Source organism: Penicillium taxi (genome assembly GCF_028828555.1).
Source record: "Penicillium taxi strain IBT 34144 chromosome Unknown utg000002l_segment0_segment0, whole genome shotgun sequence".
NCBI classification, from domain to species: domain Eukaryota; kingdom Fungi; phylum Ascomycota; class Eurotiomycetes; order Eurotiales; family Aspergillaceae; genus Penicillium; species Penicillium taxi.
The window spans coordinates 543,019-569,695 of record NW_026643204.1 but is presented as its reverse complement, the minus strand read 5'-3'; the positions used below and the strand labels follow the sequence as shown (position 1 = coordinate 569,695).

The 26,677-nt window shown below is 46.6% G+C and overlaps 11 protein-coding genes across 11 annotated transcripts; 4 read left to right on the top strand and 7 right to left on the bottom strand.

The window, feature by feature from the left end:
* Positions 1 to 2,765: 2,765 nt before the first annotated feature.
* Positions 2,766 to 3,987, top strand: pmeA (putative pectin methylesterase; the record flags this gene model as incomplete). Its single annotated transcript, XM_057204814.1, has 5 exons — positions 2,766 to 2,876; positions 2,929 to 3,065; positions 3,129 to 3,208; positions 3,271 to 3,414; positions 3,476 to 3,987. The coding sequence occupies 5 exons, from the start codon at positions 2,766 to 2,768 to the stop codon at positions 3,985 to 3,987; spliced, it is 984 nt and encodes a 327-aa protein (XP_057065421.1).
* A 250-nt stretch (positions 3,988 to 4,237) lies between these two features.
* N7495_002143 (tRNA-dihydrouridine synthase family protein) lies at positions 4,238 to 6,012 on the bottom strand (the record flags this gene model as incomplete). Its single annotated transcript, XM_057204813.1, has 2 exons — positions 4,238 to 5,707; positions 5,776 to 6,012. Coding segments are annotated over 2 exons (1,707 nt in total), but the record flags the coding sequence as incomplete, so codon positions are not given.
* Positions 6,013 to 6,641: 629 nt separating this feature from the next.
* On the top strand, positions 6,642 to 8,208 carry N7495_002142 (WD40 repeat domain-containing protein; the record flags this gene model as incomplete). Its single annotated transcript, XM_057204812.1, has 3 exons — positions 6,642 to 6,666; positions 6,734 to 7,542; positions 7,597 to 8,208. The coding sequence occupies 3 exons, from the start codon at positions 6,642 to 6,644 to the stop codon at positions 8,206 to 8,208; spliced, it is 1,446 nt and encodes a 481-aa protein (XP_057065419.1).
* A 416-nt stretch (positions 8,209 to 8,624) lies between these two features.
* Positions 8,625 to 9,222, top strand: N7495_002141 (40S ribosomal protein eS25; the record flags this gene model as incomplete). Its single annotated transcript, XM_057204811.1, has 4 exons — positions 8,625 to 8,627; positions 8,686 to 8,743; positions 8,933 to 9,142; positions 9,200 to 9,222. The coding sequence occupies 4 exons, from the start codon at positions 8,625 to 8,627 to the stop codon at positions 9,220 to 9,222; spliced, it is 294 nt and encodes a 97-aa protein (XP_057065418.1).
* A 285-nt stretch (positions 9,223 to 9,507) lies between these two features.
* Positions 9,508 to 10,304, bottom strand: N7495_002140 (putative heme/steroid binding domain protein; the record flags this gene model as incomplete). Its single annotated transcript, XM_057204810.1, has 2 exons — positions 9,508 to 10,029; positions 10,080 to 10,304. The coding sequence occupies 2 exons, from the start codon at positions 10,302 to 10,304 to the stop codon at positions 9,508 to 9,510; spliced, it is 747 nt and encodes a 248-aa protein (XP_057065417.1).
* A 296-nt stretch (positions 10,305 to 10,600) lies between these two features.
* On the bottom strand, positions 10,601 to 11,939 carry N7495_002139 (GTR/RAG family Ras-related GTP-binding protein; the record flags this gene model as incomplete). Its single annotated transcript, XM_057204809.1, has 4 exons — positions 10,601 to 10,751; positions 10,803 to 11,486; positions 11,542 to 11,643; positions 11,698 to 11,939. 4 exons carry the CDS (start codon positions 11,937 to 11,939, stop codon positions 10,601 to 10,603), a joined length of 1,179 nt encoding a protein of 392 aa, XP_057065416.1.
* Positions 11,940 to 12,513: 574 nt separating this feature from the next.
* N7495_002138 (uncharacterized protein) lies at positions 12,514 to 12,795 on the bottom strand (the record flags this gene model as incomplete). Its single annotated transcript, XM_057204808.1, has 1 exon — positions 12,514 to 12,795. One exon carries the CDS (start codon positions 12,793 to 12,795, stop codon positions 12,514 to 12,516), a length of 282 nt encoding a protein of 93 aa, XP_057065415.1.
* An 893-nt stretch (positions 12,796 to 13,688) lies between these two features.
* On the top strand, positions 13,689 to 14,651 carry N7495_002137 (putative short chain dehydrogenase/reductase; the record flags this gene model as incomplete). Its single annotated transcript, XM_057204807.1, has 1 exon — positions 13,689 to 14,651. One exon carries the CDS (start codon positions 13,689 to 13,691, stop codon positions 14,649 to 14,651), a length of 963 nt encoding a protein of 320 aa, XP_057065414.1.
* Positions 14,652 to 14,719: 68 nt separating this feature from the next.
* On the bottom strand, positions 14,720 to 16,741 carry N7495_002136 (putative acid phosphatase; the record flags this gene model as incomplete). Its single annotated transcript, XM_057204806.1, has 7 exons — positions 14,720 to 15,639; positions 15,689 to 16,023; positions 16,074 to 16,239; positions 16,295 to 16,310; positions 16,375 to 16,409; positions 16,456 to 16,468; positions 16,517 to 16,741. The coding sequence occupies 7 exons, from the start codon at positions 16,739 to 16,741 to the stop codon at positions 14,720 to 14,722; spliced, it is 1,710 nt and encodes a 569-aa protein (XP_057065413.1).
* A 173-nt stretch (positions 16,742 to 16,914) lies between these two features.
* Positions 16,915 to 20,034, bottom strand: N7495_002135 (ribonuclease Z; the record flags this gene model as incomplete). Its single annotated transcript, XM_057204805.1, has 1 exon — positions 16,915 to 20,034. The coding sequence occupies one exon, from the start codon at positions 20,032 to 20,034 to the stop codon at positions 16,915 to 16,917; it is 3,120 nt and encodes a 1,039-aa protein (XP_057065412.1).
* A 1,181-nt stretch (positions 20,035 to 21,215) lies between these two features.
* On the bottom strand, positions 21,216 to 23,029 carry N7495_002134 (bZIP transcription factor; the record flags this gene model as incomplete). Its single annotated transcript, XM_057204804.1, has 2 exons — positions 21,216 to 22,006; positions 22,069 to 23,029. The coding sequence occupies 2 exons, from the start codon at positions 23,027 to 23,029 to the stop codon at positions 21,216 to 21,218; spliced, it is 1,752 nt and encodes a 583-aa protein (XP_057065411.1).
* Positions 23,030 to 26,677: the final 3,648 nt, after the last annotated feature.

Here is a 26,677-nt window from a genome sequence, read left to right as displayed (position 1 = left end):
CAGAGTCCAGATCAAGACAGAGTTCTCATATTTGTCAATCGTAGCGGGTGTTAACTCTTTATAGCATATAATATTGTCCTCTAATACTCGCTAGTGAAGCCACATAATGAGGCACGTGCAATAAGCTCATCAAGAGCTTTCTAGAGATCTTTAGGAAACATAGTCTTGAATGCCAGGGGAAATAACGAAAATTACGACAAGCCGGAATCAAAGCCCTAGTGAGCTACTTATCACCCTGGCATAGGTAGATGTGCATTGTGACGTCCATCATCTTGTCACCCCTTCTCACTCACCTTAAGACAAAAATTTTCGCCAGTTTAATTTTCAAGGTGTCTTGAGAATTGGTCGCGTAGAATAATGGGCTTAAGTACGGCTGAGCGGACGGGAAGCCATGTTCTCCACACCTTGTGATCACATGTGGAAGGACAGATGAGAAGTGAAACTATATAGATTAATAATTTTCACATCTACAGTGTGAGTGTTGTTTGATGACTTTCTAAGTCTTAGAATTTAACCACGTCGATGACTCTATTCGTATGCCTAGGTAGATCTCATAATCATACACCGTGTCCCTACATCGATACATGATTGGACTCGGATCTGTTCAGGCACGGCGCAGGTGAAGGCTTGTCGATGATCATCCACATCTGGGCACATGCCTCTTGATTGAGTTCGCACTCTATCCATATGTGTAGTTAGGTGGACTCTTTAGTTCGTACTTACTACGGCGTACTTTAGTTGAACGCCTAAGTACTGAAAGACCCACCTCGCAATGTTACAGGACTGCTCTCCTCCACTCCGGGAAATTTACCAGTGTTTCCTTCCCCTGATTGTGATTAGCTTTTTCTTGAACGCATGCTTCCGAGCCCAAGCCCCCTCATGGATTGATGAAGACTCGCGTTCTTGTAATTATGTCCGAGTCTGTCAGCTAAATCTATCCAATAAGACTAATTAGGTACAGGCATTATATCTCTCCAGGGCTTCCTTTATCTTGGCATATACTCCGTACTTCGTGATGGGTTTTTGATTCTCCAGATGTCCCAGCTGGACTATCTCGATGGCTCTTTATCCAACGCTCCAACGCCTCACTCGACTTCGGGACCCTTTCGGTCGGGTTAAAAAAGAATTTCATCTCTGTTTCAAGCCCCACTTTTCAGTTTTATTATTGAAGGGTCTAGGGCTATGAACATAATTTCCTTGACGCCTTGAACATTCTAAGGTTTCCGTTGAAGTCCGGAGTGGGCCTTGAAGGGTTAGTGCAAGGTGATGAATCCTGTACACAGTAAAAACAATGACGCAAGTCTATTTAGACGGCCCTAGTCAATACTTAGTACATCTGCAAGACTTCTGTTACCAATCAAATACTCATGTGGGTAGTTAGTACCCCGGCGCTGTCGGAGGGAGTTGTTGTAGCGTTTACCAAGGTGGAGTATAATATATAGCTATGACTGGCTAATGGCCCTGACCGCTTTTATAAAACAGTAATACTTACCCACCAATAATAAATATCTCTTATTGGCTATCATCGCCTGAAGATAATATAAACCCTCAAGCTTCTTTTCACTATTTTATATCTCACTTACCCGCTTTAAGTAAATCGAGAGCTCTGTCTATAATTCTGATCTTAATGAGAATAATGAGAGTGTAAAAACTAATGCTTCCGGAATCATAGATGTGGTGGCACAAAGTAGAGCCTTTGACGGGTATGATTCGTGCTGTGTCTTTATAACTCTGGATTCCTTTAAGTGATATCGCTATTAACGAGTTGATCACTCGCTGCTTTAGAAGATCTCAGGCTCTTAGCATACTCTAAAGATGCCCTAGAAACTTACTCCTTAGGGATATAATTCGTTATGGCTGGTGGTTGAAGTCAAGAAACTACCGCATTCTACCGAAACGGCCCTATAGCGCATATAGTAAATTTTCTCCTTCTAACCTTATGTGTTAACCATACTAATATATTTTATAATAATTTAAGCATCTACGTGAAAAAGCTTTATCTAGTTAAGGCGTAGCCAATATACAGCGTATCTTGATAGCTTTTTCACATCTGTTCAGCTTTTTAAGCACTTTCAGGATCAAAGTATTGGCGTAGCTGGGACAACATGACCAGATATATCAAAATGACGTTTTCCAAAAGCGCTCCAGACGATCAAGGGCGGCTATATCAGTGTCCCTTATGTAGGAATAACCAAAAAACGCGTGAATATTGTAAATATTATAATAGGCTTTAATTGGCTTTACTACGTATTAATATATCCCTTTTGGGTGTCATTGTGGAAACAGTATTGGCAGAAAAAGGTGCTGAAACAACTACCTTCAACAGCGCTGTCAACTTCTTCAGCTTCGAGGCTAACCCTGAGTAAACTTATGAAAACAAACAATTGGCCCTAGCGTTGTGGCAGGAAACATAATTGACTACTCCATAAAGACGTTTCAATTAAGTTGATTCCCATGGCCATGATAAACTGCCGCTAGTCTGATCGTGGTAAAGATTGAATTTAACTGAAGTGTCAGGTGGGGTAATATCCATCGGAGACCGTTGGAGGCCCGCTCTATATGGTCCTTTGTCTCAGAACAATCTTACTTAGTACCATACTTCCTCATGCCGAGGCGGGATGGCGGTATGAATGGGAATACAGCAGCGAAGTCGGATATAAAAGAGCACTCAATGGCTGCTCCTGGAGCTTTTGCTAGCAGAGAAACGGTAGAATCTATTCAATTCTACTACTCTTTGTCTTGCTTCCTCTTCCTTGGTCCTTAGCATGAGACTTTTCGTTTTGCTTCCCTTTGTGGCCTCCGTACTGGCAGCCAGCCGTACGACTGCCCCATCTGGGTCAATTGTAGTTGCTAAGTCGGGTGGCGATTATGACACGGTATGCATATGGAAGAGATGTGGTCTCTATAAATACTCACAGTGAAATATAGATCAGTGACGCCGTTGCGGCTTTGAGCACGTCAACTACAGAGGAGCAGATCATCTACATAGAGGAGGGCACATACAATGAGCAGGTCTACATTCCTCCTCTCGAGGGAAAGCTGTACATCTACGGTCAAACTGAGGAGTACGTCTTCTAATCCATCAAAATTCATCTCTTCAAATAGTAGCTAACCTTCAAATTCTTCAGTGATACATCCTACGCAGACAATACAGTCACTATCACTTACGACCTGAGTCTTGCGAGTGTATCTACGGATGACGAGTCTGGTACGAATAACGCCAGTAGTCTGCACGGCTCTACAGAGAATATTCACTGACTATTGATGCAGCCACACTGCGAAACTGGTCTCCTAAGACTCAGGTTTACAACATCAACGTGCAGAACACCTACGGCAAGGGTCATCAAGCTCTCGCTCTCAGCGCCTACAAGACTGAACAGGCATATTATGGTTGCAATTTCACCGGATGGCAAGGTACTTTTTATTTACAGAACTTCATCTTAAGCAGAGGGGCTCCAACTGACACTATCACCAGACACTGTCCTCGCTGAGGCCGGATACCAATTTTACGGAAAGTCATATATCGAGGGCGCTATAGACTTCATCTTCGGCCAGACCAGTAACGCTTGGTTTGACGGCTGCACAATCGGTGTTGCTGACTATGATTATGGAACTATCACTGCCCAAGGCCGTCCTTCCAGCTCCAGTGACGGATACTATGTTCTCAATGAGTGCACAGTCGAGGCCGCGTCCGGTCAGGATGTTGGATCGGGAGATTACTATCTAGGTCGCCCTTGGACAGAGTATGCCCGTGTAGTCTTCCAGAAGACCAAACTCAGCAAAGTGATCAACTCAAAGGGATGGGTTGAGTGGGACACCGATGAGCCCAACACTGAGCACGTTACTTTCGGTGAGTATGACAACTCTGGAACTGGTGCTAGTGGTACTCGTGCCAGCTTTGCCGAAGAGCTCTCTTCTGCGGTTAAAATCACTACCGTCCTGGGCAGCACCTATACGGACTGGGTCGATACCACCTACATTAGCTAAATTGCATGGTACCTAGGCGGTTCACACCGCTCATGGAGGCAATTGGAGAGCCGAGGTCGCAAACTGCAGTCTCGCGCTCTCTTGGTCGTGAATTGAGGCTTTAGATGATCTTTCTTTGACCATTAAGTTTTTTTAATTTCTTGCATCATATTCGTAAAGAGTCCCTAACAACTCTATGCAATGTAAAATTTGTTTTGAGAAGAAAAACCGCCGTAGTTAACCCAGTATTGTAAAAGTATAGGTATGCTTCTTAACCACTCACAAGGGCGTCAGGGGTAATAGTTGCGGTGTCAGTGGTAATACCATTGAGCAGAATGTCGTTCTCTGTGGAACTCGGAGCATCGTCATCTACCGACTGTTTTTCTTCCTTGGTCTTTGGCACCTTGCCTTTTGCAGTCAAGGCTCCATTCTCCAAAGCTTCCTCTGGCAGGGGTCGCACGTGAGGTTGACAAACCCACCAGGGCCGTCCATACTCCGCGATGGTGGCCTTTGACCCAGTAAGGGTGGCGTCTTTTGATTTCTCAAACTTCTCTGGTGATATCTCGTATTCCTGTAATCCACCCTTGATGGCTTTCTCCACAAGAGTTAAAACATTTTCGAAGGCAGACATGTCCCCGGGACGCGACATAGCAAGTGCATCCCGTACATCGGTGTGAGTTGAGACCATAGGTCGAAGCATTTGGAAAAGGTGGCCTTGCATGACGCCCAGACTGGCAGAAATGGGTTTCTTATCTTTATTTTTATTTTTGTTCTTGCTTCGCTTCTGCTTCTTTCGTGGTGGGCCGCCTTCATCTTCATTATCTTGATCTTCTGTCTGAGAGATCTCTGTCTCCTCCACAGGATCCGAAGGCAGGAAAAGTGGTTTTCTTTCAGGGGCTGGTTCTTCCAGAACGTATTTGTAGATAATATCCAGGTATCGTCGCAAGATTGCATCGATTCTGTAACCACCTTGACCGTCACGGCCTCGCCAATACTCGCGCCCTTCACTGCCGATCGGGGGTGGCTTGCTAAAGATTGTTGGGTCGGAGAGGTTTCCCTCCGCGCTCATTACGCCGTCAGCGCCTGTTACCTCGAGGCAACGCTCAAGGTCATCGTAATTGAGAATGTTACCATTGGCGAAAATGACAGTCTCTTTTGGTAGGTTATCGCGCAGGTAGCGAATGTAGCTCCAATCAGCTAAGCCTGTCTCGTGGCCCTTTTGCTCCCGCCTGCGTCCATGAAGAGTGATGATATTCGCACCAGCGGAGAGAATCATTTTCGCATACTCAAGCGTTTTCTCCTTGGTCTCTTGAATGCGAAACTTGGCAGTTATCGGCACTTCTAACTCTTTATGAAGCTTGTTGATGAGCTTATAGATCAGATCCCAGTCTTCTTGAAGGAAGGCACCGTAGTGGCCCTTCCTAGCGATGCCCTGTGGACAACCCAGGTTCAGGTCCACCGCATCACAGTACGGAGCCACAATACATGCAGCCCGCAAGAACTCATCTGGATCGTTGGCACAGAACTGGACGAATAGCGGCCGATCGATCTTTGGATTGCCGTCGAGGAACAATTCATTTGACTCCTCCGGATTCCCACTGGTTGTACGGGTTGGTTGGAAGTGTTGAGATCGCATGCGCGCTACTTCACCAAAAAGGCGCGCATGGTACATAGGAGAATAGGCTAGCAAAGGCTTCGGGTCGTCTGCTGGCATGAAGGAACGAGTGAGCATGCGCCAGGCCTAAAAACATGTAAATTAGCTTGACTTCGACAATTCCTTACTCCAATGATTGAAAGGTGAAAACTTACAAACTCTGAGCGATCAACCATCGGAGCAACAATATACTTTGGACTCCCAATACTTTCATAAAATTGTCTCCCCGATAGTTTCTCGCGGGGTGCAGGCGCAGAGGCCTCGCCGTTTTGAGCAACCTCAGTCACCATAGCATTGAACGTTCGAGTAAATTGAGAAAGGAAGCGCCCCAATTGTGGGGCGAAGCGTATTATGCGACCTATTTTGACTTGTCGGAAAGAAATTAAAAGTTTCTCTGCAGTCTGTTGTCTACGAATCTTAACATTTTTACTTATCTCGGTCTCGGAGCGGATTTAATATATGCCGTTATCTTATCGGACAATTTAGAATAGCGGTGTCACCCGGCAGAACGTAGACGGTAATATCATAATATCACCCCTGCATAAGGATGAGAATCCAACCGTTTTTCTTTCCTTTTCTCCAATATGCCAAAATCAAGACGTTGCCATTTTTGTAAAGTAAAAGGGTGGTTGATACTGGTCATGCGTTCGAAACCGAAATTGCGCTTCCTTTTTTCCCTCTCTATATCAAGGCGGTATTATGTGGCAGAATTGGCAGAATGATGGCATTAATCAACTACCGAGTCCTATTAGCTAGTATATAATCAGCTTAAAGCCTTTATTTTCCTCTTCTGATAAGGAACAGATGTAGAGGTATTTGCATATCACCTATTCTAATCAATCTATGGATATAATCATGGCATGTTCCATCCAAAGATCGGTTGCCATTTTGTTTAAATTATAAACTACTCAATTGTTTTGATACAAATGAAAGCGGTATCACTTGGCAGAATCACGGGGCTGTAATATAATTGGTCCCATCCACATGTAATCACATCTACGCGTCTTTGAATCAAACAGCCATGGATGTTTCAATTGGAGGTGGAGGTGAGTACTCTAGATTAGACTAAATAATACTCTATATATAATCTCTTCTATCTAACCAATTGAACAGCTCCACTTGCTGCCTCATTGTCGGATGACGGACTTTATGCAGCCCATGTCAACGGAAAGGAGTTACTTGTTTACTCGAGCCCTGACTCAGAGAATAAGAGAGTCCAAGTGGCAAAAGTCAAAGAGAACAACCTGAAATCAATCAAATTTTACTCTTCTCGAACATCAAATGACGTCAAAACACAGAATCAGAGCAAATATCTTCTTACTACCAATTATTCTCGCATCTCAATATGGCTGTTGGAACCGTTGCAGTTGCTTGCTGAGATTGAAAGCATCGAACCAGGGGTTCTCAACGTTGAATTTGGTGGCAATAACATGGAAATCCTTGTTTTCCATGCATGGCATACTAAATTGGCTATTCACTCGTTGGACAGCGGCCGAAGTTTGGTGATTAAGACGCCCAAGTTTACTCACCACCTTGGATTCGGATATCGCCCGCGTACCAGACATCTCGCGATTCTACTGAAGCCAGAAACGTCAGATCTGCTGACTATCCACGATCCTCATTCTTATGATGTGACCAACCGGGTAGTGCTTCCAACTGTGGATGCTCAGGGTCTGAAATGGAGTCCGGATGGGAGGTGGATTGCGGTCTGGGATACTGCGAGCGCTGGAACCAAAATCATGATTTTCACAGCTGATGGACAGCTTTTCAGGTCCTACACTGGACCAACAGAAGTAGATGATTCGGTTGATCTAGGAATAAAACAGATTGAATGGAGTCATGCAGTTGAACGTGATGGTGTCTCTGAAATTCTGGCTGTTGGCAAGGTGAATGGAAATATTGACTTGCTTGGGTCTCGAACGGTGCATTTCCCTTCCTATGATGCTATTTTCATGACTTTGACTAATTTCCCCTAGTTTTCTTCATCTACTACGCTCTCACATGTCTTCAGAACTGAACAATCTCCTCCTAACATCTGGCGTGAAAGATTCACAAGCCCACTTGGAGATGCAGAGTACGTGGAGGCCTCGAGCTCCTCAGCATTTCATATGAGCGAGGCCTCAGGCCCGTCACGAGGCGTGTCTATCATGACATTCAGCTCCGACGGAACACTACTAGCAACAGTAGATTCCCTCAAATCCAATGTGGTTTGGATCTGGTCACTGGGTGCCACGACTAGGCTAGCTTCTATCCTCGTGCATGAGCAACCCGTTCGTCAGCTTGCGTGGCATTCCTGCTCGCCCCAACTCTTGATTAACACTATTTCCAATACTCTGCCTTCTGTGAGATGGTGGTCATCAAAAGGGCAGCCGGTAATCTCACGAGTTCCTACTCACAAAAGTGAAAGTGGGAAGTATGATGTCAAATGGCTTGTTGGATCAGATGACGACTCGGTATTCTGGTTTGGGTCAGCGGAGGAATACGTTGTGGGGTATCTATCCGCTGAAGATGGGGGTGTGAAATTCGAAGTATTGAATTCAATAAACAAACAAGGTTATTCTAATTACGCAGGAAGTATGAGCCGATAGGCTGAAGAATAAAAAACTATTCAGATACCCAATATTTCAAGCTGCCAGATAGATTTCCATGGTACTTAAAGCAGTCTATGTACAATTCGTATGCTGTATATAGTAGTTGTACCTTGCATTAAGAGGTATGTCAGAACGTGATAATCTCAGCTATGATGTCCAAGATTTTAGCTCAGATTTGCCGACCTTTACGTCGTAGTTTCATCTTGGACTAAACAAAGTAGTACTTGCCATGGGGCGGGATGTGGATATAAGATTATATAATCTGTCCAATCACAGCTATCTACACTAACCGAGGGGAAGTCTGACTTGGGGCTTAGGGCTCACCCAGCTTAGTCACGCCCCACTGCCATTTTCGCATTTGATTCCCCGTCTGCCGTTGCTCTTTCTTTTCGAACATCCACCCAACAATCAAAATGGTATGTGGCCATACTATGCCCTCACTATAGACGCGAATTAACCATGTTTTCATAATAGGCTCCCGCAGCATCGACCGGTGGCAAGAAGCAGAAGAAGAAGTGGTCCAAGGGCAAGGGTACGCTATCATTTCCTTTTCCTATCGACATGATCCGACCGTGACAACGACCTTTCTACTTTGATCGATTTTCCGCCACAAAAACGAAAGAAGAACCGAAAATCGTTGGAACGATTGGACCCCCCGATGTCGAGATGGAATATGCCAATGAGCACCAGAAAAATCGCTAATTTATCTTCCGTCATATAGTCAAGGACAAGGCCCAGCACTCCGTCGTCCTTGAGAAGGCTACCTCCGAGAAGCTCAACAAGGATGTTCAGTCTTACCGCCTGATCACCGTTGCCACCCTCGTCGACCGTCACAAGATCAACGGCAGCCTTGCCCGTCGTGTTCTTGTTGACCTCGAGGAGCGCGGCCAGATCAAGAAGATTGTCGGCCACTCCAAGATGAACATCTACAGTGCGTTATCCTGAAATACTGCGACTCGAATGCGATTTACTAACTAACAACTTACAGCCCGCGCCGTCGCCGCCGAGTAAACGTTACGTCCCCTCGTCAATTTTTTCTCGCGGTTCTCTTTTCCTTGTTACGAATGATATCATTTCATATGGAAAGCTTCGGTTGGGCGTGATGCATGAGGTTTTATAGTTTGAGATCTCGGCATCGTGGAAGATTTCGCCCTCCTGCACATGTGTCAGGTAGAACGAATGGAATAAAAAAGTTACAAACTTCCAAATCTTCTCAATATTTCTTCTATGAGCTATTGAAGTAGTAGTTTTCGCCAACTTGTTATAAACCAGAGCAGCTGTAGTTCACGACCCCTCTTACATCTCACTCCGCTTCGGTCTCTTCTGCAGCGCAGCTTCACATAGCTTCCGCTTTCCAAACTCCGGATCTCGAGTCACATCAGCACCAACAACCTTTCCAGCTTGGAAGTAACGCTTGTGGTTCCGGAAGAACCTTTCCCAGCCGTCAACAGATGCCCATACATGGCTCCGCGCCTTCTTCAGCTCCTGCTGTCGGCGGATCTTCTTCTCACCCGAAGACAAGCTCTCGTTAGGCACGTCTTCGATCGGCATGAACATTTCCTCAACGCCAGTCATGTCAGGCGTGAGGTCTTCGTCAAAACAGCCCGTTACAAACGCGCGCGTAGCATCCCTTCCAGAAAAAAAGTTGTAGCCTCCGCCTGGACCGTAGATTCTCGGGTTGGCGGAGACGTCGAAGATGGATCCGTTCACAGCTAGGTAGATGGGGAGAGACTCGTCTACGCCATTGAATAGGGCGAGTTCGGCCGGTGTAAGATTTACAGGACCATTCTGGAATTTCAATTGTGTGAGTATGTTATTCTGTGAGGGGTGATCGATGAGGGGCGCTGTACAATGTAGTTCTTCACTACTGGCCACCGTGTGTACCAGGGCCGATAGCCATAGAGGAAGGATTCGCCTTGAGTGATGTAGTAGGAGAGTCCGGCGGTAGCAATGACAAAGGTAACGATAAGGCGGATAATATCCGTGACGCTGATGCCGGTGTCTTCAGCTTCGTGGCTTTTTGGTTGCGGTGACGTCTCGGGGGTGTTAGACTCTGATTTCACTGCGGGCTGTCGCTGACGCAGTTCCGACATTCTCGCGGGTTGGTGAGGGAATGAAAGGTGGGAGGTCCAAGTTTTGAGAGCCAGTGGGTTAGGAAGGTGGTGTGACTATCAATTTCGGGATTTTCTTAGAGCTCCATTCATGTGTCCATTCAAAAATAGATTCCAACTAATCTGGACGCCACAATGACTACACCGTACTCCTCGTACTACTACCATTACTTTGGATCTTATGAATAGCTACAATATTATGGAGAGAAAAAATTGGAATTTCTCATTCAGCTCATAATTTTACCCTATTTGCTACATTACATTGAGTTCTCGCGAGCTTATTCCAGTAGAGCAACTTCATCACCCACCTCCCAGCTGCGGTTGAACACATCGTTCAGAGCCTCTTGAAAGGTACGGCAGTTCAGGTCGATGAGACCCCGTTTCTCTTTAGCCTCGGGGTTGCGAATGACGGACACCAAGCAAAGGTATCTGGATCAAAAGGTTAGCGGGGCTCACAAAAAGTGACAGTTTCTAGCCTACTTGTTCATTTCCATAAGATGAATCATGGTCTCATCGTGCAGCACGACGTGAGCCTCAGCTTCTTGAATCTGCTCTCCTTTAGCCTTGCGCTCCGGGTGATCCCAAGAGTAAAGCTCGGAAATATCGACAATTACGTCGATGTAGTCAGAGCACATTTCATAGCAGGCCATGTCGACAGGGCGAGTGTCGGAGGCAATGTATATCTTGCTCAGGACATCAAAGAGATACGTCTTCTCAAAGCCACAGTTGTTGGCGACGGTGTTGATCAGATTTTCGAGGGTAGAGAGGTTAGGGATCAGTTTCTGAATGACCTTGCTAAAGGCTTCGAACACGGAGTAATCGTAGATGGATGTGAGGTAATAGTGGACAGGCGCATTCTCGTATCCGGCATCGCTGAGCTCGTCGGAAATCCGCTGCACAATGTCCTGGAAGGTGTCGGTGCGGTACTCATCGGAAAGTCCATCAACTTTGTGGATGAAAACTTCAACGTTGATGCCGGGGTAGTATTGCTGAACTGTCAAAATAGTTCTGTTGAGTCGTGCGACCGAGTCCAGGTAGTCATCCTGTGCATCAATGACCCAAACTAGTGCTCCAAGACTACCAAAGATGTCTTCCAGGTCAAAGCTAGGTTCAAGGTATTCGAGCTGACCCGGGAAATCCCAGACTTGAAAGTCCATGAAAGAACTTATAAAAACGTCAGCAAATAATTTGGCAACGTTTACGGTTCAAGATGACTGACTGAATTGAATCCTTCTGGATTCTAGTAGTTGACTCCAAAAAGAGAGTCTCATTAGGGGGCATTTTGTGAAACACTACACTGGCGATGGATGACTTGCCACTCCTTGGATCCAAGTTAGCTTTCGAATGGTTTCAAGAGAGTAGAATATAAGCCTACCGGCGAAGCCCCATGAGAAGAAGGCGGGGCTTAGCATCTCGGGCTTGGGTATTTGGTACAAGGACTGATCGGGGTGCCGGCGCACCAACACTGGTGTTTCCCTGTAATAGATTCTCAAGGCTTAGCTGGGCATTCGACTTGTAATGAAGGTAGTCAGGTAGTGGAGCACGATTATAGTCAGATCGGGGAGGGTAATTGGTCAATCGACGAATTTCCGTGACAGGATCAGTAGACAGGGACATTGTAACAAATGGGAACGGCATTGAAAAGGCATGTATATACGCTCAGGGAAATGGCGAAAGGGACAGAATAAGTCCATAGAGACTCAATCGCATCAAAATTTGATAAGAACAGCATCTTATCACATTTTAATGGAGATTGGACGCCAGAAAGTCAATACGCTCCGAGGATGCTAGCACCACGGCTCACTCCCGGTCATCACTACCGCTGATGGCGGTAGATTCTGATGGGTGTACATCCCCAGGCGCTTTGCTTATTCCTTTGCAGGGATTCCAGAGAACCCTCGGCCGGTATGGAAGGCGGTTATAGGCCTTCCATTATCGCCGAGTGAAAAGATTAGAGTGTTCCGGAACCAAGCATCTGTCTCACCCTCGATGGCGGTTTTGAACACATGATACGGTCGAGAGATATGAGAAATGACCGAGCCAAATCACCAGACGGCAAGGGTATTGATGGGAAATGAACATCGTAAATTTCGCGAGGGACAGGGTAGATCTCACCTCCATGAATCAATCCACAAAGTCGCGTTCCCAGGTAGCTTGCAGAGATTCTGTTGGTAATCAGATAAGGTTAGCATTATGTGCGCACTATGTACTCGTCCAAGCCAGGCATAGAGGTGTCAATGGATAGACCAAGTTTCCCGGGTATTCTACGAAGAAAAGGGAGCCCAGTGGAGATCAATTGCATGCGACTAACCGCCAATACCTGGACTGGGCCAGGATAGATGTGGCACAGGGATGGTACAAGCTGCAGTTCAGGCCAACATCTCCCCTCGATGCTGGATGGTGATGGGCCCAGGTTTAGTTGCGACACGAAGAAGAAGGTGAGGGATGCAAGATGCGACCTCGGGCGCCCCATCCTTATCCTTATCTTTATCTTTATCTTTATCTTTATCGCTCCACATATATTCCCATTGGTCATCAACACTATTTAAACGGTTGAATTAGTTAGTTACTTATTGCAACTCTTTGATAATGAATTGATGTCAACAACAACCTTGGAGTCTATCGAAGAAAACCCAGACAATATGACAGTGACCCCCAATAACGGCAGCATCCTCAAATAAACTACAACTCCTGCTAACTTCCGTATGACTCGGTATGTAGTACTAGGTATGAGATTGACTGATGGTGGCACTTGAGATCAGACAAGAATCCTACCTAGGTAGTGATGGGCGTAAACCTCTTTTTAATTTACACAAAACCTTTGGCCTTGAAAATTTTGAAAGAAATGGATGACCAGACTTCGAAAGACCTCTCGACATCGGAACCTCAGCCTTCAATCCTTATTGATCTACTTACGAAGTATATACATGTGCATATGCGAACATCAATTTGAGTTCTAAGGTTCCGAGTGTATTGATAAGTATGTATTCATGGGTAATCGATCAAGCAACCTGGATGGATATAATATTGAGAGTCGAGAGTCCCGAGGTCGTATGAATTTAATGTTGTATATAAAAGATGAGGTCTACATAGGGATGTGATATTAGATGAACTCCGATTATAACGGAGTATCGGGCCGGCATTCGCTCTCTTGCGCGCACCGAAGGCCTGCGCTAGTACCGGGCAGAAACAGACATCCAATAGATCGACCCGATCATATTGGCGGTGAATATTGAAACAGACGGCATTTCCACAACTATCCATGGATACGATGGAATGTACATCATATATAAAGCGTATTCCCCTGTCCTCTCTATTATAGACTATCCCTCCAATTGCTTTAAATTCAGGAGATAAACACCCAAGATGGTCCAATTGACTCCAGAATACTTGTCAAGCCTGAACCCGTTCACATACATCGGCATCACAGCTGCAACATACATAGCCTACAAATTCACCCGCCAAGCAACCCTCTTCCTCCTCCCCTCAAAGCTCCAACGCTACAACTCCACCGGCGAAATCAAGAATTGGGCTCTGGTAACCGGTGCCACAGACGGAATTGGCTTCGGCTTCGCGCAGGAGCTCTGCGCACGCGGATTCAACGTCCTTCTCCATGGGCGTAATCGCGAGAAGCTGGAGCGCCGCGCGCAGGAGCTCGCGGCTGAGTTTCCAGAACGGAAAACTGCTCTTGTAGTGCTGGACGCCGAGGGCGTGACGGGCGTTGTCGATGCTGTTGCTAATCAAGTTCGTGATGTCCTTGCTCAGAATGGGGGTGGCTTTTTGTCGGTTCTTGTTAATAATGTTGGCGGGGAGACGAAGCCGTTTCGGACCATTGATCGTCTGAGCTTTGATGATGTGAAGGCTACACTTGATAAGAATGTTTTGTTCACTGTTCAGATCACTCGTGTGCTTTTGCCTCTTCTTATGGAGGGGTCTGGACTTGTGTTGAATGTTTCTTCACATTCATCCTTGGGTATGCCGTATATCAGTGTTTATTCGTCATCGAAGGGATTCCTGGATACTTTTACTTATGCGTTGGCCGCGGAGTGTGCGGCGGAGGAACGCAATGTGGAGGTATTGGGCTTGCGAGTTGGGTCGGTGAGGACGGCTGGATATGATATTGAGACTAGTCTTTTTGTTCCTGTCGGTCGGACGCTAGCATCCTCTGCTCTGAATCGCGTTGGCTGTGGACGTTTGATTGTCTTTGCTTATTTCTGGCATTGGGTTCAAGGTATGGCGTTTGATGTATTGCCCCGGTCGGCCCTGGACAGCATCACTAGTCGAGTCATGAAACAGCTCAAAAAGAAGCACGAAGAGAAAACAAAATAAAAGTTTGCTTATGGTAGTGCACAATCAATATCTAATCTATCTGATCTATGAACTATCTGATAACAAACTCAGGCGTATCCAGCCAGGATCTGCTCCCGGTCACCAGAGCCAAACAGACCCTCGCGTGTATTTTGTGCACACTCAGTAATCCAGCTTTCAGGCGTGAATTTGTCGACAATAGCCTTGAAAGCATCTAAGGTGCAGAAAGTATCGTCGCCAGCAAGATGGTTCTCGGCCTTCGCTGCACATCCTGGAATGCGCACGGGGCGGTCGTTATAACGAAGACGGACATAGTGTTTACGAAGAGTCTGACGAGATTCCTCAGGAAAAGATGAGAGACTAGAGCGTGCGGTGGCAGAGGGAGCAGGTTCCTTGGGAACAGAACTACCTCCATGAAATAAGGACGAAAGAATGCTTGGCTTCTTGGGAGCGACTGGCGGGTTTGAGAATTCTTCAAGCATGGTGCCAGCGTCAGAGGTTCTACCAGCTTGAGAAAAGAGCTCAATGGCGATAGAAGAGGTGAATGGGGGCCAAGATTCGTTCTCAAAACCACCCAAACTAGTCAGGATTGCCGCAATGGTGGTGTCATGGCAGCCGCTCATAGCAAACTTGATTGACTTGGCTGCTTCTTGGTCAGCAGAATCAAGTGTTCGATTCTGGCTGCGCCATCCACCGTCCACAGCAGTGCTGACCATGCGGTCGACAACGTCACCCATGAGAGCACCAATACCCAACTTGCGGTATTCATTACTCTCATTGTAGCCTGCAAACCACTCCTCTACGGAAATCCGATCCATAATACCACGGCCTTTCTTGTCATAAAATTCAAACGGAAGCTTGGTGGCCGGCCCATGGGCATCGGTTGCATTGACGGTGTCCATGATACCGGAGAGACGGGGATGCGAGTCCACTGCAACATTTGGTGAGCTTTCAGGCATATATTTAGACCAGATCTTGTTCAGGTAGTCCATTTGCTCGGATTTGTTCCCTGTGCAACCGTCAGCTATAAGCATTTATAGAAAGAACGAACATAGTACATCTTTGTGCAGCACGATCAGCAAAAAAACGGGCCAGTTGTCTGAATCGTCGACAGTTGCCTTCGTTTGGAAATAGGGTTTCCTCATTTATAGCTCTAGCCCAGATTACGGGTGGCTCGAAGTCAAGGGTGCGTGCGCTGGACGGGTACATGCCCCAAAACGCCTGCTGGAGGGACTCAAGGGCACGGGGGATCGGTGTCGCTCGCAAGTAAATATCATCAGAATCTTCCTTGATTTGAGGCATAAAACCAAGCTGGTCAACATAGAGATGGCGTAGGCGCCGGCCCAAGGCGTAGGTCGTTTCGCGGCCCTTGTTTGTAAGTTCACCATGTTGGCTTGAGGCAAGGGTCAGCTCATATCTATAACACCATGGCCTAAAACTAACCATATACCCTCAATCTCGCCTCCTGCTCCAATAGCAACCAAGGATTCATCATTGTCGCCGAAGGTCTCCATCTTACGACGCCATTCAAATCCGTTCCAGGAGGATAGGTTTTCGCTGCTCGAAGCCATCTGAATCATGCGTTTTGCAACGCTGCAATACGGCCAGTCTAGAGCCAAAGATAAGCTATTGATTTGGGGGAATAGGACGTGGGAGCGGGTTACATGGACTCAGGCCTGTCTATAGAGTGCATAAGCATAGGCCCAATTGAAATTTCGGTAATATTTATTAACCGGGGTCTTACATTTTGGAATCGTGAAGAAACGGGCGTGCGTTCACCTGGGACAATTAGAATAATTCCGATGGGAAATATGAGCTTCCTTACCATGACGCAGGAACTAGAGACGTTAGTTACGTAGGCGGGTATTGCGGACCTGTCAACTTACGACTTGCACCAACTGTAGCTTCAGTCCTTTCGGATAAAGCTTCTCAAGCTCCTCCGAAGAGTAAGACTCACGGGGGATGAGCGTTGTCATGCTGGACTGCAAATGTGTGTTGAGGTCAAAAGCAGGAGCTCCTTTCTCATTCAACCAGAAGATGACATCAGGCGGTGAAGCCAACGGAATCGTGTGGGGGTGGGGGTTGACAGCGAAGTCAGTATGGTCGATCATGATTTCCAATTTGTTTTACAATTAACTACTGTATGGATCTAAAATATCGTGGAAAGCATTATAATCTACACGGTAATTATGTTTTTGAAGTAGAGAAAGCTATTGCTATGACTTGTCGATCGATATTCATGAGGTAAAGGCGATACCGAGTGTAGAAAGAAGAGTGGTAAATATCAATTACCCAAGTCTTCGTAATCGCTGGTCTCCCATCCGTCTTCACTCTCACTCGCACTGAACGCCGAAACCACAGGTTCTTTAGGTTCAGCTGCCACAGGAACATCTTTGGTCTTTTTGCTTTTATTTTTGATGATCGTTTTCTTCGCTGCCTGAGCTTTCAATACAGAGGTTTGAGAAGCTTGTCGCTCCAGAACCTCGATGAGCTTCTCCAGCGCCGGCGCATAGGCCTGGGCTAAGGGAAGGTCACTGACCTTGACCCTCATGTAGTCCATCGCAGTTGCAACCGGAGTGATGATACCAGGAACGTACAAGGGTTGTTCAGATTTTGAAGAGAAGCGGATATCGTCCGAAAGTGCCTCGCCGAACCCAGAGGAGCCCAATGGCTCTTCTGGGTCGTCCAATGGAATGTCGGTGTCTCTCGCTTCATCAACACGAGGGCAGTCTGTCATGGCTTCGACCTTGGGAGACGATTTAAGATTATCGTGCATCGCAGTACCAGCACGCTGATCAACGTGGGCAACCTTTTGGTACCGCTGGCTAAAGTGGGTGAGCAAGATGGAACGGGCGTTCATGCGCCGGCCAACTTCTAACGCTTCGCCAGTTGTAGAGTGCCGCTTTGCAAGAGCCGAGCCAGCCATGTCGTCCTGGAAAGTAGCCTCATGGATGAGTACCGTCGAGTCACGGCCAATCGAAGCAAATTTGCCAGATGGTCTGCAATCACCCGAGAAAGAGATCTTAAATCCGTCCGGAAAGACGAGAGACAAGGCTAGAGATCCACGACAGTGTTTTACGTATGTCGTGAGAATATCACTCAAGCCGGTAGCCGACTTCAACAGCGGTGTGAGAGGAGAAGAGTTGTCTTTGAAATCAAGGACCGTTCTGCGCGGTGGGATCAAAGGCGGCTGCCCAGCAATTGTGTGCCGGTAGGTGAATTCAGTGACAATGGAGGTCTTGGATGATCTAGGGTGAGCACACAGAGAAACCAGCTTGTGCGCGCCGTAGTTCTCCACAGCAGCATACTCCTCTAACCAAGAAATCATCGCGTCATCAGAAACGATAAACAGGCGCTTTTCTTTAAGAATCGCTTCCAAGTCGGTTTCCGGTTCGCTCACTGGAGTAGTGTCGGGACCATAGTTTTCGCGGTACCATGCCTTGATGACCGAGATTGTACCCAAGTGGTGGTCGGCATGCAAGTGACTGATCCAAATCATTCGAAGGTTTTGGAGCACAACACGTAGCTGCTCGGGCTCGAAGACTCGTTCGAGTTGACCCAGCGTGTTTTCGCCACAATCCAACAGGTAGTAACCAAATCCAGGAGCATGAATCAATGTTGCAGAGACATTGCGGTACTTGGAAGGCGAAGAGGAGCCAGTGCCGAGTGCAATGATTTCAGCTTCTGGGCTAGGTATAGTTTTCCTGAATTCCCTCAGCTTACGCTGGAAGTTCGGCTTGGAGACACGGGTGCGTATGACTGCCATCCGTTCCTCAACAGCCTTTGGGATTCTGAAGATAGTCTGCGCCGTATTCAGGCGAGTCATGACCTCGCTATCGTTGAATTTGTATTCCGGCTCCATGTCAATTATAAACCCGGGATTAAGTGGCTTGAATATAGCAGAATCATTGGATGCGGCGATGTCGAGTGAAGGTGGCGTTGTGGCTCGGACCTGGGGAAGAGTCACATTGTCATGGACAGGAATTGAGTAGCTGTCGCCTTTGAGGAGAGCAAGTCGAACAGCAGATGAGGCGGCATTTGTAAGGGCCAGGTAGTTTGGACAATAGTCCGCGCTGGAAACAGTATGTTCGCAGTGGGACATAATTGCTACAAACTCTCTCAGTTTGGGATGGTCGCCCACCCCCGGGCCAAGAATCCATACAAATGCCTTCAATTCGGTCATTACTGCGGGGGACTTCCATTCCGGTCGATTCAAGAGGGACTCGATGTACTCCACAGACGGGAGTTCCATGATAGCTAGGCCTTTGCCTGGCGTAGTCGGGTTTAAAACCATGTCGGAGGTGATAGTTTTCCCATCCATGGACTGGACACTCTCACCTCGTGTCAAAGCAGCAAATTTAGGGCCTGGTTCAACTCTCAGATCTTTAGCCTTTTTCACATCAAATTTACCGCGAATGTCATGGCCACGAATGATGTAGCAAAGGGCCTCTTTTGAAGGGGACGTGGGCGGCAGGCTGTCCACGTTAGCACCAGGCCATGGTCGTCGCACAAGTACATTGATTTTAGGCAAAGGAAATCCTTCACCTGGCTTCGGGCCTGTGTACACTTCGATGTCTTTTGTCTCGGCGTTGCGAACAAACAGAGCTGCAGGCATGCTTACATCTGCCAGAGGCATTTCATGGAGAGTGTCCTTTCTCCACTGGGAATTAAACATATCCGTAACAACAGACTGTCTCACCAAGTTATCCATGGTGTGCTGATCAAGACCATCCACGGATGTATCAGTCTCTTTGAATTCATCCAGACTCCTCTTTCGCGTGCTTTGCACCGAAGTGGTCTGGGGACTGTCTGAAGAGTATGGTCTAATCGGCAAGGCCCAAACTTTGATATTGGAATCGGACCAGGTAGGCTTCACGAAAGGATCCTTCAAATCAGCGGTTACTTGCTTCGCAATACTCTCAAAGGTATATTCCTTAGTGTACAAGGGCATTCCCTTGCGGAAGACGAATCGTCGAGCGGTCGCCAATGTGTGCGTCAGATTTGTGGATCCATGAATTGTCAAATTGACTTGCATCAGGTCAACATCTTGACCGACGGGCAGTTCCGGGGAGTTCTGTGTTTTCTGAGAGGGCTGGGGCTGGTTGACCGCTCGTCGGAGTGCCTTTTGCTCGTTTACCGACTGAATCGCTCCATTAGCCGCCGCGATGGAATCTGCCAAGGTCAAGATCACCCCGATCATACCTCCCGTGTTAGCCCATTCCGTACGTCCCGTGAGAAAGATATCAGTCAAGGAGGTGATCTTGATCCCACGTTCTGTGCAGGCCCGTTGAGTTCCCTCTGACAGCTGGCCAAAAAAGTACCGCTTGTCGGGATAGTGGAGAATGATTGTCGAACCGGGTGTGTCTGCTGTCGGGGTTGTGATCACTTGATAATAGTTCTTCATCTTCCTGGATCCCGCTGTGTATTCTTTGGGTGGATCAATCAGTGAGGAATTACAAACAATATATTGTTTGCGCCCGTCGGGGGATATAGTAGGAACAAGAATAGACTTGTTTATTGCAGCGGCGGCTACTTGATGCCGAGCTAAGATATCTTTAGCTGAAGGTGGTGGTCGAGTCCGAGATGATTTTGGTAGAATCTGAGATGATTTTGGTACCCAAGATGATCTAATAGTAAATACTGGAGCCACTCGTTCTGAAGATAGACGAGACGGTCTTTTTGGAGATGATTGAGGTGGTCGCTCTGAAGATGGTTTATCCCAAAATCTAAGCGAAGATGGTCGAGCTGAATGAGATTTAGCCGGATGTGACCTCGGTGAAGGTGGTCTAGTAGGTGGTAGGCGCTTAGGTTTTGAGGCAGATCTAGCAGTTGCGACGCGATTCAAGCCTGATGCCGGTCGTACTTGCGCTAGGGTGACGCGTAGATGTCTAAAAAGTGAACGGACTGCGCCAAAGTTTGCGGTAAACAGAGTACCGCGGGCACAGAGGGAAGCCAATTTGGCTATGAGGATATGAATGATAGGATAACTCCAGAGTCAAGAGGAAGTGCATAGGTTGAAACGGGACAGTTGAGGTCGGGAACTTTTTTTGCTAGATTTGCGTCACGGCCCACTTTTATCACAATCGTAGTCCAAAGCATTTGGCATAACAATATAATTGGCATTATAATTCTCTAATTTTGTTATGTAGGTAATTATGTAGTCTAAATCATGACAATCAAACTTATCATACTTGGTACAATAATTACCTGGCGCTTTTCCTTGATAAATCAGAGTGCAAACACTGCCATGACTAAGGTCATCTTTTAAGCTGAGCAGACATGAAATGATATCAATATCATAATGTAGGAATCAATTTTGACCTCTTGGCTAATACTTTATATGCACCAGCTTTGGAGGAACCACTACCAAAGATCCAACCGAAATCCCAGCCCAGGAGATGCACAAAAGTTGAAGACAGGAATAAGCACCGTGAAAAACTCCCTAGGGCACAGACAAAACCATAAGATAACTGATAAAAGATAGGAAAAGGGTGATGTACTTGTCTACTCGAGGTACATAACAAAATGAATAAGGGGAATATACAAAGAAAATGATGGTCAGACGATTGAACGCTAATGGGGATATCACTGTAAGTGGGATGTGACTGCGGAAATCCGCTCAAAGGCAGGGTTAATGCTGGAACAAAGGAAATCAAGACGATTCTGGGCATCAATGTGAGCTTCGATCGTGTTGAGATCAAGCTCAGAATCGGATGTCGTCTCAGCTGAAACGGTGTTGGAGATAAAATCGGGGGAGGAAACAGGGGATGAGGGGGAGTCCACAAAGAGAGCAAAGGCAGGGTCAGATTCATCAATTTCGACATCAGGATTGACAACACCAATGTCTAATTGCTGCATCTGTGCCTCTGGTAGGTCGAGGACGGGGGACTCTTTCTTCGAGCACGCAGGCATATATGGCGAGGACGACTTGCTAGAGAGGGCCTCGAAGTCAATAGCAGGACCTTCGGGAACCTCCAAGACTGCGAAAACAGGGGTGTTGCCATAGTTCATATCGATGCCGGAGTTCCAGCCTCCGGCGTTCAACATAGAATGATCAATGGCTTGATTGGGAGCCATGGTCATGCTGACCTGTGGGTTCTGCTGCATCTGGAATTCTTGACGCGGGACGTTGGAATCCTTCGGCGCGGGTGTAGGCATGGGTGGTTGAGGAGCGGCCTGCTGGGGCTGAGGTTGCTGGCGGGGAACGGTGTCGGGCATTTCGTTCAGAAAGTTGGCAAAATGAGGCGACCCCAAAAGCATACGGGCAAGGTCATTCAACCGCGCGTTTTCTTCGAATAGAGCACGGTTTTGCATGCGAAGATCGTGAGCCTCGTTGGTGCGGGCGGCTACTTCACTCTCAAGTTGACCAATGTACTCTATATAGACCTTGATTAGTTTTTTATTTAAATGAGCAAAACAAGATCCAGCCAAATCTTACCCTTACGACGGGAACGGAATGCGCGAGCAGACACCTTGTTCCGTAGTTGACGGCGCTCCTTACTGCTGAGCTTTTTGCCCTCTTCACTGGCAAGGAGACGCTCATCCTCATCCATATCGGCATCATCCTTCTTCGCCTTAGCCATCTGGGGCAACATAGACGAGCAGTCGGGAGAAGCCTCGCCAGCAGCGATAGCGTTCTGGCGCATCTGTTGAAGAAGACGGGAAATTCGCTCCTCAATCACGGGATCTGTTTGACGGATGGCCTGGTTGGATGCCTCCTCCGCGCGACGCCGTTGCATCTGATGACGAAGCATCTCGCTGTTCTTTTGTTGCTGGGCGGCCTTGGCAGCCATAGCAGCCTGCTGCTGATGCATACCAGGGTACATGCGACCGACCTGTGTTGAAGGACCGACCTGAGCCAGCTCATGGCCGCCGAGAGCGTTGGGGTCGACGTATTGCGTGCGGGTGGAGTTCGGCCCCAAGAAGTATGTGGTGTTCATGCCATCGGATTCCATATCAATTTCCGAGGGGTTCCGGGGTGGTGCTGTGTTAAAGTCGAATGATGAATCTTCACGCTTCATAGATGTGTACATCTCACCATTCACTGGATATCCGGGGTTGCCGCTGTTGAAAGTCATCTGGGGCACCTGGTTGTAGGTCATGGACAGCGCACCGGGCGGCAGTCCAGTCTGTTGACGGTGCTCCTCGTAGTGGTGACTGGGGGCTTGAAATGAGATTGGAGATTGTCCACTTGAGGCGTAACTGGCACTTCGAGCATCGCTGGCACTGTACTCTGTGCTGGGGATGGAGGGCTGGCCAAGCGCGACCTTGGGGCGGGCGGAGTCGGTCGTGTAGGTGATTTGGTCAAAGTTGATAAATGAGTCGATATCTTGTTCATAACTTGTCATAGTTGGCATAGGAGAAGCATGGGCTAAAGGGTGTTCAGCGAGGGTGGCCATGATGTGTTAAAACCACAGGTTGTTTAAGGCTTTTTGTGGGGGCCAGTGGTTTTATAGGTTATAGATTAAACTAGTAAGGGAAATAGTTCTAGAAGAGGGGCGTGTTGATTGATTAACAACGATAGTGTAGAAGTTGGTAAAGGGGAATAACAGGTTGAATATCGGAGACGGGGAATAAGGAGCAGTTCAGGATCCAGAATAGAAAGGGATTGCGTGGCCTACCGCGCTGACTCAGCGGGGCAGGTACTATTCAACCTCCTATTGGATCGATTCCTACTCTAGTGGGTGTATGTGGGAACCTTCACAGTTCGAGTGATGGGTCTACTCTTTAAGCGCGACCTATTTTCTGATTGTGATGAGCGCAGACTATTGATTGGCCTTGAAATATGAAGTACATGAGACTCTCTAATTCATCTTTATAGCTGAGAGCTGGGAGTACAATGATTCTCAATCTCAATTTGTTGAAGTATTTCCCTTCACCGAGACTACCGAAACTGTTTCATACTCAGCTAGGTACATATGATTTGTGCCCTATCTTATGCAGAGAGTAATTTGCTCAACCTCGGCTTACTATCCTGCTTTGGGCCGGAAGGTGCGGCGAGTCTCAAACTCAATTATTTCTGAATATGAAGTCCTTATGTGAATACTGTTTACATCATAGCTGTACAGAGTACGGAGTACTTTCATTGTGAAATAGCAACCACGCGGCCTCGAACCAGTGGATCATGAACCGAGCAACTTTGATCAGTCGAGCCACTATCAATGACGACTGACTGACTATTCTGAGCAATGTTAATTCAAGAAGTAGCAGGGCTAGAAGCACCCTAAAGCCTGATAACCGTTGGACCATTGGACTAATCTTATGCAAACTCGTATTAACTCGGAGCTAAGCTCATAATTGGATTTGATCTGCACCTGCGCCCCTACATACGCGGTATTTCACTATGTCAAACGTTAATTTTATATATTCTTTATTTTTACTATTAAATACATAAAAATCATGAAAAATAGGCTAAACTACGAACGATTACAGAGTAGACATCGCTTAAACATCGATACGAACACATGGTTTCATGGGAAGTCGGCAGAACTTGGCCAATCGGGAAATAGTGGACATTTAGGGTAACGGCAGTTTATAACCGCCCTTTGTCTCCTTCCTCTACCGGCCCTTGGACCGTCTGAAATACTGAAAACCGCGGGTATAATTTCTCTTTGTCGTGCCGCGGTATTCCGTATACTCATGCCAAGCTCCACCCGGCGGACTTCCGAACCCTGAAGCTACAAGTTGAAAATCTCAAACAGTTCGTATTAAGGGTCTAAACACTAGACATAGCGCCCAAACCCATTGAATTTGACCCTGATTTCGTGATTCAAAATCTGGTTGGCTGATAACGACTCTCCAGACTCTGGAGAATAGGATTGAGAATTCCAAGGTTGGAACTGTTTGATTAGTTACCTAGCGAATCGTTCTAGGATCTGGGATCTAGACCTCAGGACCTCACGACTCTTAACCCTGCATCCACACTTCTTAAATTCCTATTAGTTCCTGGGTATGGATTCTTTTTTCCTCGCTTCTAAGACATGTTGGAAACGGGTCCACTATGCACATTCGAGAACGATAAATTTTCACGTTCACCTAGGTACTGCATCTTACTCCAAGTGGCCAAAGTACGTAAGTGAAATTAAAATCGATCCCACTAGCGTGTTGGTTCTAGTAGCGATATGATCTAGTTAATATTATCCCTGGTCTCCGAGACGTCTACCGTGACAGCCTGGAGAAGATTTATTGCTGCCGCATTGACAATTCCTTCGTCTTCATCTTCCCGGAGATTTGTGTCAGAAGCTACTTGGCGACAGAAAAAAGCACCCAGTCATGACATGCCGCTCTCTGCTCCATGTGAGGCGTGCCAAACTCCACATTTCAGTCCCAAGCCTAGAAGGAACGTAATTTCCGCGAGATCATGTTCATTACACCTGGGGCAACCCCATATCTTTGGCGAGTCCCCGCAAAGATGGAAAAGCATGTTCACTTAGCAGCAGTAACATGTATTTTCAAGAGTTCGACCCCACGCGACCAAAATATCCGCTGTGAGTGTATATACGAAAAATTCGTTTCCTTCCGCTTTGAAGTTGTTTGATGTAGGTGATGTAAAGGTACTAAGAAGAGAATTGAGGTAACAATAAGAAGCCGAATGGGCCGAAGATGCCCAGTTGGTTAAATACTGTTCACCCCTTCGCGTAAATTAAGAATGGGAAAGTAAACAACCGGGCGGTAGATTCACATATTCGCAAATAGTGGGAAGTAGAAATTCTAGGTATTCAGCCTAGAAAGCCAGACCGTGCATCGATGCCATCGAGGCCTAGGCGATTCAAAGTGGATGGGGAAATTCAGTTGTTTATAGAGGACGTCGAGATATTCTTGAGGGAAACCTTGGCAGGAAAAGCAAGGTAAAGGTAAACTCGAAAATGAAGTTGAAATTTGAAGTGAGATTGAAGGAAGAAAAGGCGGAAAGAAATATAGAGAAGAAACAAATTTCTACCTAAGTAGAGCGATAACATCCATGAGACCACGGCATACCCGGTGTAAACAATGGGCCCGCGGACTACTCTCTAGCTACATGGCCAGTGGGCATTAAATAGGTGAGATATTCATAGGTAGGGTGGAGTATCATGGAGCCCTCATAAAAGCAGTGGCAGCTACCTGCCTAGTGAAATGGGGAACGCTCTAGGTAGCATAGTCAGAACGTGCAGGTCGATTCAGCTTGGATGGTTCAAGGATTATGTCTGTCTGTGAACTAGATAGACCTAAGTATCGGCGTGGTAGGAAGGAGATGAAGAAGGAGACCTTGGAGAAGAGAAGAAGAAGAGAAGAAGTCTAATGGTCTAATCACTGAAAAATATCACTTAGTTATGTTAACTATACACATCCTGCTTGGTCAGATCACACTGATCTCCCCACTACTCTAATTAGTATTTAGATATAGTATGAAAACTCCTATTGACGGGAATAAGTAGACCTCAAGACCTTAAATTTGATAGGACACCTATTCTAATATATGATAATATTTTTCAGACGGACGTACAAGTGTGTATGTGGCCATCACTTCCAAACTTGGAAGGTTGTGAATGTGAAATCCACACCTGGGCACTGAAGCCCCCAATATTTAAAGGTGAAGGATCTACTTTTAGACTCCCGTAGGGGCCCGGCCCACACAATTAATCAATTTAGTAGGTAGTGTCAGATGCAACGGATCTAATCAAAAATGATCTCGGGGTTATTTTTGGGGGCTTTTATGCCTAAGTATCCATATATGATACTGCAATAAAAGTGGGCAAAAATGAGTCTGAGGGATCTACTAGGCATTTGAATTGAGGCGAAATCTCGGAAATTCCTGCACAATTCCTCATAAACGAGCTAAGCCTTCCAATATTGCGAACCCTAGAGGCTCTTAGATTGATCAGGGCAAAAAATTAGCTGACCGATTGAATCTTGGAACATTATCAAACATCTTCAAGGCTGTTAAATTTATTTCAAACTAATATGGAGTAAGCATTTGAGATTATTTCTAACAGAAAAAATCCAACAAAAGTCTCCCACTGGCCGAGAAACAATAATGAGTTAAAAAGTGGCATGACCTGGAGAAGGTC